The 13,501-nt window shown below is 45.8% G+C and overlaps 1 protein-coding gene across 1 annotated transcript in view; it reads left to right on the top strand.

Annotated features, from left to right (window-relative positions):
• Nucleotides 1-997: 997 nt before the first annotated feature.
• TMCC3 (transmembrane and coiled-coil domain family 3) overlaps nucleotides 998-13,501 on the top strand; it is a 148,733-nt gene continuing 136,229 nt past the window's right edge. Inside the window, exon 1 of the mRNA XM_065850625.2 lies at nucleotides 998-1,120. Coding sequence (XP_065706697.1) covers nucleotides 1,109-1,120 — 12 coding nt within the window. The 5' untranslated portion in view covers nucleotides 998-1,108. The remainder of the gene's footprint in view (nucleotides 1,121-13,501) is intronic.

The raw sequence follows: 13,501 nt of genomic DNA, 5'->3' as shown, positions 1-13,501 counted from the left end.
AACTGGAAATAATGGGTTGCTGTGAGATAAGCCACAACCTTCAGAACCTGAAGAGTGTGGTCCTGTCCTCCTGACACACAGCACAACCTGCTGCTGTGTTGTCTGGGTTTGGCTGCTGGACGCACAAGCTCAGCTTGAGGGGGTGTGTGTCTGCAGATGTAACACACCAAGCAATGATTCACCTCCACACACCGGACAGCAAGAGCCTCCGGTACTTACATTTAACGTTAATACAGAAAGTACATTATAATTAGCACTAAATACCTTTTGAGATCGGATTCTATTTTAACTTGAGAACAGCTTGTAGCTCTGACAGTGTACTGCAGCTAGCAGGAAAAGTAAATTGCTCCTGGAATAGGTGTAATTTGCTTTGGGTGCAAGTTGCTTCGTTATGGGAAACAGGAGCACTATGGCCACATACAGAGTGTTTAAGCACCAGCCCAACGCGGTTCGAATGCCTTCCCACGGCCCAGATCTGGCCGGGGCGATGAAGCCGTCCAGCCTGGCACGTCTCTGCTCCCCGGGAGGGAACCAGCCCTCAACCCTGCCCTGCACTGGCCCAGACCAGCCGGAGCTGCGCCGCTGGGAGCAAGAGGCTGCAGGGGGGCGGAGCCCCGCACCCTGCTTTCCGTGGGGTGCTGCCGCGGCTCCCCAAATCGCTATGAGCGCCCACGCAGCGTGACTGAGAATCCCGCAAAGCCAGGCGTCTGGCTCGATCCCCGACCCTCCCGGCTCAGGGCACCTCTTCCGCCACGGCTCCGCCAGCCCCGGGCAGCGGACGCCCGGTGCGGGCGGGGACAGGGAGGAGGTTGCGGCCGGGGGAGGGGGCCGGACGGCGGGGCGGGTGGGCCCGGCCCCCCTCGCGGCCGCGCTGCCTCGTGGCGGGCGGCAGCCGTCGCGCCGCTGCTCAGTGTGGGCAGGCGGGCGGCGCGCGCGGAGGGGCCGCCGCGCCCGCGGGCTCTGGGCACTGCACGCCGTGCCGGGGCGGGCCGGGGTGTGTGCCCCCGGGGGCGGCCGCCGCAGCCGCGCTGCCCCCTGCATGGCCGCACCGTGAGGGGCGGGAGAGCGCGGCGCCGTGGCGGGGAGCCCCTGGCGCTGCCTGCCCAGCATGCTGCGGAAGGTAAGGAACCCGCCGCTGCTCCGCGGGCGCGCACACCGGAGCGGCGGCCGGGAGCGCGGGGCCGCCGCCGAGCCCCGGGAGTCGAGGCGGTGCAGGGGGAGCCAGCGGCGTGTCCGCCGGGGGGCGCCGCGGTGCTGGGAGCGGCCCCCGCGGGGGGCGGTTGCACCGGTCAGCGCGGCCGCGGGCCGAGCGCGGCGGGGACAGCGCAGACGGCGGCGTCCTACGGCGGGACCCGCCGGGCGCTGTCCATGGTGCGAGGGCAACGGGCGGGCAAACTTTGCCTCCCGCGATGGGCGGTGCTCCGAGCGGGCCGTTCGCGTGGTGGAGTTGCCATGGATGCCTGCGGGCACGGCTGGGGCAGCGCGGGGTGCGGAGGGGCCGAAGTGCCGGGTCTCCCCCTCAGGCCACGGCCGCCGCTGGCTGCGAAGCCGGTTGCGGCGGGGAAAGCTCGGCCGGCCGGCGCAGCGTGAGCGCCGAGTGGCTGGAGCCACCCGGGGCTGCTTGCGGGAGCGAAGCGCAGCTCTGGGCATCAGCCGCGGAGCGGGACCGGCGGTGCGTGGCTCGCCCGCCCGCCACTATTGTTCCTTGCACAGCAGCGGGCGATCCCTTCGCTGTAAAATTTTGGACAGGGAGAGACTTCGGCGACCGGAACAGCTCTACATTTTTACACTAGGCAGCGGCGCTGTGTATTTTGTGTGAGGGCGAATGCAAGACTCTCATGAGTGGTGAAGGCGCTGCTAAAAGCTTTATAAAAATAACCTGAAGGTCTGAGCCGAGGGGAGGGGTGGCTACACAACAGCGCCAGACCCCACTTTGGAGCTGCAACCAAAAGCTATTAAAGTCGGTAGGAATTCTTTCCCTGACATAGGAGGGTGTGCATACAGACCTTCCAGCTCCTCTCACAATGTTCAGTACTCCCTCTGAAAGGCAAGCTGTCCATCTAGGTGGACCTGGGCTGCTTCTCAATATTGCTGGAAACTGGCTGTAACAGGAGAGTGCTGGTATAGAATCATGTAATTTCTCAGGCTTCTTGTCCTGCCATTGTTCCTGTCTTGCTCTCATTTTGTGTTATCTTACCAAATTTTGTTTTTACAGCTTTAGACCCGCTAGCTTAAGTGTGCAGTAGCTCAGTCAACTGAAGTAGCAAGACATCCCTCAAAATTTGTGATAAAAGGTGTAGGAAATCTCTAGCCTCGCTGTGTGGTGAGTGGGGTGATTTGTGCCTGGGGTCCTCTTCAGTGCTTCTGAGCCACTGATCTGGGTTCTGATGGCTGCACTTGGTTTGGCAGAGCCTGAGCGATGCAGAACAAACAAGATGATTCAGGATTTCCCTTTGTTCTGGGAAGGAACCTTCCACTTAGCCAGATTCCTAAAGCCTAGCCTTGCTAATCTCTTTGTACAAATATTCCCAGAGCATTATCTTATACTGTTAGTGTTAACGATTATGTAGTTGTTATACAGTTTGGACTGGCTGGGTAAGAGAGAGCAGATTAATTCTATCCTCGCATTGTGAATAATGTGAAATTTGAATGCTTCATTTGAATTTCGCTTTCTTCCACTACCCATCATACTCCTTTGCTTATAAGGGGGGGGAGTGTAGAGATGGTCAAGATTTGAAAATAAGGGTTTATTAAAGGTCAAAATGACCTTGGGGATTGTGTATACAAGGTATTTGAGCCTTGTTTCTTTTTCATACCTAATTCTGTGGCTGAATTAGGGCTTGAGGGTTAGTCTATGTTGGCAGCTTGTTCTTTGCTGCATGTCCATGAGCCCATTGCAGACTGACCTCTGTGTGAATGATGTGCCACCTGTGCTAAATTCTGCTGCTGTGCATGAGAACTAGAGTGGTGCCAAGAGAAGTTAAACTTAGCTAACCTTAGCTTAAAAATGATGACATTTGTAATACCTAATTCTTAGGCAACATCTCAGGGCTAGTGAAGTCTGCATGAAGAACTGCCAGAGAAAGGGAATCTGCTTTTAGGCAAAAGGGGCAAGAAATAAAAGGAAATGCGATTGCAGCTCTCACTTTGCATCATGAGTGCCCAGGTCCTATTTTAGACATCCCATTGGAGAACATTCCTCACTGAGTTTATGAATCAGGTCCAACATGTTTTGGAAAAACAGTAGTTGTGTGGGCAGCCAACAGTTAACTTAGTGCTATGGGTCTCTAAGCTGGAGTATGAAACCTCAGTGTTGATTGCTTAGTCTCATCTTTATTCTCTACCATTTGTGACTTTGCATCCTCTTTTTGCTTTTATATCTGTCAGGAAGGGAAAATAAAAGAGGGAGAAACCCCTGTTTTTCTATTGTTCTGCCTGTCGCATGATTTTATGGCTGAGAAGAGGAAGCCTAACATTTGGGACCTCTCTGACTTTGCTGTCCCTAAATGCAGTTGATATTTCATTGATTGCATCAAAAATAAATTAAGCTGGAAAGGACTGGGCCACTGAGAGAGAAAGCTTAAATGCTTGCACAGGGTTTAGCATGGGTCAACAGCTCAGTGTTCAATCCACACTTTCCATTTGGATCAAGTTTTCCAGTGCCATCTGTGCTCAGAAAGTAGGAATAAGTAGAAGAGTTCTTTCAGATGTCTCAGAAGCATAGTAAAACCTGGATTTTGTTGCCAGAGACAAATGAAATAACACCCTTGCCCTTTCTTTTGGGGGTGTACTGAATTTCAACTCTAACATGGAGAAAATGGACCTGCAAGAATGAGCGGAAGCAGTGAAATGTTAGTGTCTTGGTGGAGTTGTCACCGAGTTGTGTGTGTGGGGTGGGCTTTCCCTAAGCTGAGCCCTAGGTTCCTTGGGTGGACTGATCTCTCCCAGGAGCCTCCCTGCTCCCTGTGCGTCCGTCACCGAAGCAGGGTGAAATCCTTCAGGTCATGATGACCTTCAGCCATAGTACATAGGTGCTGGCAGTCCTGTGGCTTCGAGTGACACAGTGATGTCTATGGAACCTCGTCTGCCCTTTTGCTCACAAATGCAGGGGTCCATCTTAAGCAGATGGCCCTCCATGTGTTCCTCAGGTCCCTGCTGTAGTCTGTGGAGGAAAGCAGAGCAGCTCAGGCTATGTGAGGTCTCGCACTGTGTGGATTTGAGCTGTGTGGTAAGGAAGAGAGACCACCGTGGGGAAGGATGGACAGTAGCAAGACATGGCTAGCCTGCTGCTTTCAGAGCTTGCTGCTGAACCAGGAGCCCTACTCAGCAGCTCTTACCTAGTGCTCCTGCTGGGAAGCAGTTCAGACCTCCCATCCTTCTGCCCCCTCCAGCTACACAAGTCCAACATGTTCTTCACGAAGGCAGTGCATTCTATAGCCCTCTGGATATTCAAGAGGTCAAGGTTTCCTCATTATCCTAATGCCTTATTGGAGATGCTTTACAAGAGTTTAATCCTTCAGAGAGCACGCTCCCGTCTCTTGTCTCTACACTCTTTTCAGACTGGAGAAACGTAACGGCCGTATGTGGTTTCCTGGCCACCGCTGCTTTTCCTCCCTCTCCAAGCTGTTCAGAATAGTTAAAGATGACATAGGCATTTCCAAGTACTTCCTTGCTTGAATGAATGCATGTTTTTGAGAACATCATTGTCTCCTATCAAGGTGCTGCAGCTGAGGTAGATCCACATGATTACATTACAGGTGAAATACCTGATTGTTTTTCTTCCATATGCTCCTCACTTTTCACTCAGTTTCTTACTAGTAAGAAAATACTAATGCAAATATAAGCTGGAAGAAAATCTGTGAGGTTTTTTTCCCCTGTTTTTACCTACCTTCATCCTGGTCATTCGAATAAAATAGATTGGCATTCTAGTTAATAGAGACAAGCTGTCTATTAGAGATTGCAGGAAGGCAATAACAGAGTTAAGAGAGGAGAGACTAAATTTCCAGGCAACGGATGGGAAGCCAGTGCTCCAAACCTCAGCATTATTGTCTCTTTGGACTTGTTTCTCTTTCAACTTCTCTTGCCAGGTAACCCACCGGTCTTAATTGACAATATTAGGAGCTAATTTATTCAGCCTAGACAGTCCCTCACCAGATCACTGAAGTACATATTTGATATAAATTCTCATTTGTATCTGCTTTTATTATCTTTTTGAATATCAGTTCTGTGTGTCTTGTTAATTTTTGCTAGGAAAAATAAATTCACATGTCGAACTCTACTGGAGTTATTTCTTCAGGCAACATGTACCCACACTTGGAAATTAATGGAAATCAAAGACATCAATAAGAAATAAGTTTTTAGAGACCAAAAAAAAAGAAGAAATTAGTATGGGCAGAATATACTCAAAATCCAGACTGGGCTAAATTATGTGTGTAAAGAAGATGAAATTGTGTGCTACTTCTTTTTTTATTCTATCATTTAATGTTCGTAGGTGGTTTTGTCTCTGACACTCAGTAATCAGTAGTTGCTTTTGTAGGAAGGAAAGGGAACAGCCTTGCTTGGTAATGTTCTGTTTAGTAGATAAAGTAGTTAGGAGGGACATACATACCTTGACATCACACTGTACACATCAGTGCTACATCTTGCTATAGATTGTATTCACCAGAAGTTTGAGCAGAATGAAAGCTTCATTTTCAATGAAGTTGTCATTGTCTGTTCTTTACAACTTGTTGGGCAAAACTGCACATACTGGGACAATTTGGGCTAATGGGAGGGGGTGGCACCATAGGTCTGCTGGGGAAAAAAGTTCCCTTTGGGTATTTTTAGTTGCACAGAGATTGTCTTTACATACTGAATATCAGTATGGCACTGGCAGATAAAGACTTCATTTCAGGGTTGAGGTAGTAATGCGTTTGTCTTTATTCAGCTATTTTAGAGTCTCTACTATTTTGGCTACCCCTGGGGAATACAAAATGTGTTACCAGTTAAATCCATGACAACAGATAACTTACTTAAGCATTTGATTTAGCTGAGCTAATGTGCAGGCAATTGAACCGGCTAAGACACAGGCCACCCTGGCACAAGGGAGCAGTGAATAAATCCTTGCTCCAAACACAGCAGAGTGGGGGCTTAGATGAGGCTCTCTGGCCTTCAGGGGAAACAGGACAGACAGACAGTCAGTCAGGTGATTTCTGCTACAACTTGGGCAGACTGTGACTGGGGTGAGTTTAAGTGGGTTTTATTGGATTTTTAGTGAATTTAGGTGCCTGGAGGCATTTAAGTGCCTAAAAGATTACATGTTGTACAAGTGAGGATTTTGGTGGGACATCAGCGTAGGTTTTGAAGGCTAGGATGATTTCCTGTGTTTACCTCAAGCACTTCTATTTGCTAAAGAGTTTATCTTCCCCACTGCTGCTTCTGCTGTGGGAAAATGAGATGGAGATGGCAGATGTGCTTTCAGCTGTCTTCTTTACTGGTCCTAGTTTTATCTGCCACCTCTGTTGGTAAAGCAGAGAGGAGAGCAAGGTGTAAATGGCACGGGATAGAGGAATTAGGGAGTGACAGATTGTTCACTGTCTGTTAGTAGAAGAACTGTGGGCCTTAAATGAAACCATAAGGCCCCAGGTTCAGAGCAGAAAGATGTGCTCCTTCTTTGGCCCTACAGCTCCTTGCCATTGGGCATTGAGGGGCGGGGAGTGGGGGACACACGAGTTTCCATGGGTTCAAAAAACAAGCAGGCAAATTTGGGAAGAACGTGTCAAAGGCCACAGAGTACAACATTAACACTGCTGGCTCAGAAAGCCCTTGGCCTGCAGAGCCCCAGCAGCTGGGAAGTATTTTCGGGAGCAGTGTTACATGATTATTCTGGTCATGAGAGTCTTCCCAAAGCATCTGCTGTTGGCCACTGTTTCAGCCAAGATACAGGCATGGATTTAATGTGAGCCAGTGTGTTCCTTATAGTCCAGCAGCACAGAACTGAGCTTTTCTTTTTTTCTCCTGAGGTTGCTTGTGAAATATTGAGCCTATTAGAGTCATACTGTTGATTAAGCAGGTCAGCTGAGAAATGTTTTACGAGTCTGTGTCGTCTCAGAGAATGAGTGCATAGCTTCAGACTGAAGGAAGCAGTGGGAAAACAAAAGGAGGAAGATGGAGATCTCTTAAACATGTTGGTTTCATTGAACTAAAAAACAAAGGATTTTTTTAAAGTCACTTCTTGTATTCATGACTCCCGGTCAGGGCAATGGTAGGTCAGAGTGGCTGGTTGCACGTTTCTTGATGGTTTGGCTGTACCAGGACCTACATTCCCCTGTCCTCATGTTCTGAGGTGAGGACGAAGCAGATTTTAGCACAAAAGACACAAAAAAGGGCAGTTACTATATTTTACTTTGTATGTTTCCCACTGCTGGAATGTTGTCTTGCTTGGAAGAGAGTAAAATCTGGACTTTAAAAAATACATATGAAAAAAATCTGCAAACACGTCTGGGGGAAAAAAAAAGGGACAGATGTGCTCATTGACCTTTTTGGTTGTGAGGAGAGGGGGAAATTTTGCCTTCTTTAGCAAATGTAGTTTTCAAGTCTTCCCAGTGATAAAACTCTGATTTCCAAAGGGGAGGGCTTTTTTCATTGTTTGGAGTATGGCTGTGCTGGACCGAGTGGCTGAATAAACGGAGTTAACAGGTTCACCTTGGTATAAGTTCCTAGGAAGTAAGCAATGTGTGACTACTTTTTTCCTGTCAGCCCTTCCTGCAGCGGTTAGCAGTTACTGCAAAAATGGTTTTCTTCAATCTGCTGCTTTATCATGTAGCAGAGGTCCCTGTATAAATTAGCATGGATGGTTTGCATTTTGGTCTCTGTGGCTGCCTGTTTCCTCTGAGAGAAGCAGTTTGTCCTGCTCAGGTGAGGATGTGGCTGGTGTGTCCACCCAGAGCACCATGTGGTAATGCTCATCTTCCAAATAGTTCAGCTGAGATTGAGCAAATCTGGGTGTGTCCCAGACTGACCAGATCATCTGATGTCATATCTGTGGAGTGTGATGACAACTACGGTCTCCTTAAGTTATAATATCCAACTAATTGCGGTAGCATCTTAACTGCTTTGTGGTGGGACTTCCTGATCAAATATCCCAAATACTTCAGATTCTTGTGAACAGTTAACCCTTGTAAAACTATAGTAATAGTTTTTCAGTTGACAACTGTTACACATTTCTGGTCTGTGTGCCATTTTCTGAAGCCTCAGCGATCGCTTGCAAAAAGCACCAAGCATTCAACTTATCTCCTACTTGCTGCCTGAGGAGCAATTTCCATCTTCAGAGGATAAGTGGCACCAACCTGTAGTCCTTGGTATGATGATGCCTCCCTTCAAACAGGGCTTGTGGCTCAGGTTTTGGGCTTGGTTAAACAGGTATGCTATTTCCACTGCGCTGGTGACTTGATATGTGATAATTTTAAGCAAATTCATTTGACATTTTTCTGTTACAGTCTGTTTTGGGCATGTTTTTGGTGAAGGAACCTTTTTGCTCATTGAAGAATAACTAAGACTTAAAAAAATCTTTGATAGTCTCCAGTTGTAAGGTGAAAAATGGCCAGGGCTCACCTTTCCTGCCCTCCTACAACATCTGCTTGTGCCCTGACAGATCTCATGTGGCTTCAGGACCTATAAAAGGAGGACACTGGCTCTTTGGTCACTGGTTTCCCGCTTCTAAACAACTGATCTTAAGCTCTTGTATTTAATGTAGTGAACCCTGACCTCAAATGCCAGAAGCTGCTATGAAAGGAAATGCTTCACTGGGCCATATTCTTTTTGTCAAAGCTGTTTTTAATAGAAAATAGAGTTTCTGTTGAAAATATATTTCTGTTGAAAATATTGATTTTTTTCCTGAAAAACTAACCTCTAGTTGAAAAAAAAAAAATGCTTAAAGCTCTTTATTGTCAATGAAAAGTCAAAATCTTTTCCAGAAGGGGAAAATATATATATATATATATTTTTTTTTTTTTTTTTTCCCAACAGCAATATAGGATTAATGCTTGCTAGTTTGATCCAGATATTCTACTTTTTTTTTTGTAAATAAGTTAGTGTTTACATCTGGTGTTTGGTTTGGTTTTGTTTGTTTTTTAATTATTCTTCATCTTGGACATTTGCATACCAGTAACTGAATTTGCAAATCTCCCAGTGGTTCTCCATCCTTTTCAGATGTTCTAAAAACTGTTCTCTAACGTGTTCTCTATGTCTTTTTGTGTTTTTCAGCTTATTTCTGGGCAGATGAATAAACACACTTTTTAATGCATTTCAATTATCTTCCTTTTTGTCAAGATATATTTTCAGGTAGCACAATTAATTAAAACTCCATTAGCTGTTTAAAAAGGACATCCCCTTGTGGCAGTCCTTTGGTACTGGCCTACTTGAGTTATTGAGCGCAAATGGATGGATGATACATATTAACTTGCTCAGAAGTAAAGGGAGATTTTTGTCCTTTTTTTTCTTGCTCTATGATTTATAAAGAAGGCCTGAAGAGATACTCTTTCCATTGCTTTTTACCATGTAGATTCAGTCTGTTTGGGTCTTCCTGAGCGTTAGATTGCTGGGCTATATTGTTTTATTTCATTTTGCTCTGTTTTATCCTACATTGTTGCAAGCAGGGCTGGTTGTACAGACTTGGGATGCTTTCTCAGGGAACGGATTCCCTGTGACCTTTAGTAAGAAAGAATTAGGGCAACTTTCCTAAGCTTTTTTGCTGTTTACATCCACTCTCAGCAAAGGTATCACCTTCAAATAACCTTGCAGCCGAGAAGCTGTGTCCAGCCTCAGCGGCTTTTTTCGTTCTGCTGCCAGACTGACCCCCTCCCATCCCCTCTTGTTCCCTTCCCACTGGAGCAGCCCATCCCTGAGGATGCCTGTTCGGGCCGTGGGAAAGCTCAGGTAGACCCAGTTGTTTTCAGGTTTCTTTGTAACACAAAGAAAACTTTTCAGAGAGGGCTGCTTTCAGCACCGCTTGCTGCTCCTCGTCTGGGCAAACTGGGCTTTTGTGGTTTGCAGAGCACCTGCACAGGAAAGCTTTTTGCAGCTGAGACTACCTTGATAAGGGAAGGGAGAAGGAAAAAGGTCTTTCAGCAGAGTGGTAAATGCTATATTACATGGATAAAGTTTGACTTTTTTATTTAATTACTGGGGAGAAGTGTAACCAGAGAGCTTTCTAGGCTGCAACCCTGAGTGCCATCATTGCAGGAATTATGTAGAATGAATTAAGGGTATGCAGAATAAAATGTTCCCAGCTTTGCATGATAATAGAAGCCACAGTCTCCTGACAATTATTTATCATTCCTCCTTTCAGTGTGTGATCCACAAGGATTTTTTTCTTCAAGAGTTTTTTTTTAATGTAGCCCTTCAACAGGTGACTTAACTACTGTTTTCAGATCCTAAAAAGTAGGAATGCAACTATAGCAAGCAAGAATATATATCTACATACGTAATACTCTGGTAATTCACACATATTGGGGGAAAAATAACAGTTTTATATTCTAATAGGCTGGCGTACCAGTTCTAGGGGTGGAAGTGAGCAGTCAAGACTTTTATACTTGGCACCTGTGCTGCTAGGCTCTACAGAAATTGGAATAATTCAAGAAAAAGATGCAGTTACTTTTATTCAGTACATCTCTTACAGAAATATGGCAATGGTGGAGAATAAAGGAATTTTGAATTGCTGGTAGTGGACAGTAATGTCTTGTAAATCCCCAGGCAGGGTAAGTTAATGTATTCTCGGCATGGTGCCCAGAGTAGAGTGGGGGGGTAGGAATGGGAAGGGATGAATCAGCTCTGATGTTTTGCAAGATCCTGCCTTCTAGTTCAATATTGTCTTGTTTTCTTTGCCTGAATTTATTCCTGACAGGTGGTGACAGAATGTTTTTATTAAAGAAAGGCAGATACCTTCCTAGAATCACAGAAATCATATGAAATCTCCTTTGGCAGACTGGTATTCAGACTTACAAGTGGCTGGATTCTCTTCACAAGTTCTTTAAAGCTTTTAAATTCCTCATTACTGGCTAATGTCCTTTTCTTTTCCTGGGCCCCATTACCCAGCAGTGCAAGGATGGGAGTGCTGGCTGCAAAGGGTGCTCGTCCCACCTTTGTAAGCCGCCAGTGGAGCTGGAGTAGATCGTGATGCTCAGGGAACAAACACGTGAAGTTTGAATCTTGACCATCCCGGTGGGGTAGCTATGCCTCACCTCGGATGTCCTCAAGAGCTGGTCGCTTGGGTTTCTTGGAGCCTGTGCCACCTGCACTAGTTTCCCAGTGGTGGTTTCCTGGTGAATTGGAAGGAGAATGTGGGTCACTGTCAGACTGTGGCACCGCTGGGACAGAGGAGAACGTGACCGTCTGCACCTGAGCAAGGTGGACAGTCAACCACACGGCTTCTATTTCCAGCTTCAGGGGCAGGGACTGTGTGTGGACCAGGTCTCCGTGTATAGAGTAGGAAAGGAGGGAGGAAGAGAAGCTGCCTGGTGAACCAAACTCTGTCGTCATGAGTCTTAGCAAAGCCGAGCATGCTGGAGGAGGTTTTTAATCACTGGCTCTGGTGTGCTGAACTGCCACCTCCAGAATAGCCTGCCTGTAACAAGTGCCCAGGTGTTCAGTCTGGCTTTACTGTTCTCTATGGTATCTAAATTTAGACAGAATATAATTTAGAAATGAAAGACACAAATCACTAAATCAGAGGGAAACATGACATTGAATCAAATGAGGAAAAAAGTTAATACTTTCCCCAAGCTACATAACAATCAGTTCATTTGTTTCTCATTTCTGGAGCCCATTTTGATTTCATAAGTACATTTGTTCCTTGGCACTGCCACTGTAGTGATTTTGAAAGTACATGTGTGTCCTCGAATTTTTGCTGTGCCTAAGATCAGCATTGTTAACTTTATGCATCTGAGTGCTTAATTCAGGCCCTGGGCCTATACAGTGATCAGCTTTGGTTGTCCCACAGAACATATATTGGCAAACAGCTTTAGAGAAGCTAATATGGGATGGTGGAAGGGGAGAGATACCATAGGGCTCAGTGTGAATTAAAAACCTATTGCCTTGATGTACATTAACAGTTGTATAGTTAGGACTTCTCATCTTCACAGTGCTTATAAGCATTAATGAATCCTCATGACACCACTATGAAGTGATGTAGATATGTATTGTCACTATATTAGATGAAAGGGCAAGAGATAAGGTTTTCCTGTGTAAGGCTCACCACAGAAGCTGAGGGGAAAACCAATAGTTTTAAATTACTGTCTTTTCTGAGGCAACTAGAATTTGTCTTTTTAAGACAATGCGTTGTAAAAGCACACACTTACATAGGCACATGCATTGGTACTTTCCTGAACAAAGAAATGTTCCTAAACTAGCACTTGGGAAACCAGGGCAGCTTTGAAATAGCTGATTGATTCTGCAGGGAAGAGCTGTCAGATTTTTATATCTGTTATTGAGCTTACTAAAGCTTTTCATCCTAATAGGGTGTAGGATTAGAGCTTGTTTAGCATTTTCAGACTTTTCTCATGTCCTCTTTCCCCATACCCCAATCTGAAAAGGAGGATGGAGGAGAGGAAAAGGGACAGGACCTCCAGAATGTGTGTGTAGTGGTGCTTAAGTCACTGGGTGTTGGGTGGGAGGAGAGAGAGCGGGTGAAAGAGATGGCTCAGGGCTGAGGATGCCTGACCAGGGTTGTGGTAGTGAACCTCCAGCTTGGGGAGGAGGCAATGCTGGGACCTTCAGAGGCTCCTTTGCTTGTTCTGCTGGAGCATCCTCAGCTGGATGCTGTAGGTCCTGGGCTTTGTCTGCTTCTACTGCCTGCTGTTGTCATCCTTCCATAGCCAAAGCCTTTTCAGCGTAGTTCCACCCTTGTTGCATCCACCTCCTCCCATCTGTATTTGTTCTCTGCTCCTAGCAGCGCCTTGGCAACCTGCCGCATGAGATATAATCTGCAGCCTCACTTAGAGAATTACTCAACTCTGACCTCCTCTGTATTGCAGACTGCTTCTGCTTCATAGGGCTTAATCCTGCAAAGAGCTAAACTCAGCTTAAACTAGGCACCCTTAACTGAGGCTGCCTTCCCACAGGTGGATTTATGGTGGAAGTACATTAACTGCTACAGGGTAGAAATAAATATGATGAACTAAATTTTTCAAATGAAGTCTGTAAGCTAATTCTGGCTGTATAAAATCACTTTTGGAGAGAATCTTCTTTCACAAATAAAAAACTAAGGTAAAAAAAACCCAAAACTATTTCAGTATTAAAAATTTTTAAATGCTGTAACGTATTTCTTTTACAGGTAGCACTAATGTTTTCTGATCAGTCACTGAACATCATTCAAGATTTTTTTATATATATATAGCATAAATCTAGAGATGAATTGGGAGTAATATCTTGTAAGACAAATACTTAGGTATAGAGAAGAACTAGGACACAGATAATTATGTTTCTGGTCAAATGAAGTTTCTGTATACTGAAATATCCATGAAAC

Source organism: Patagioenas fasciata, chromosome 1 (assembly GCF_037038585.1).
Source record: "Patagioenas fasciata isolate bPatFas1 chromosome 1, bPatFas1.hap1, whole genome shotgun sequence".
In the NCBI taxonomy this organism is placed as follows: Eukaryota; Metazoa; Chordata; class Aves; order Columbiformes; family Columbidae; genus Patagioenas; species Patagioenas fasciata.
Note: the sequence above shows the minus strand (reverse complement) of the source record. Positions and strands in the feature narration are given on the sequence as shown.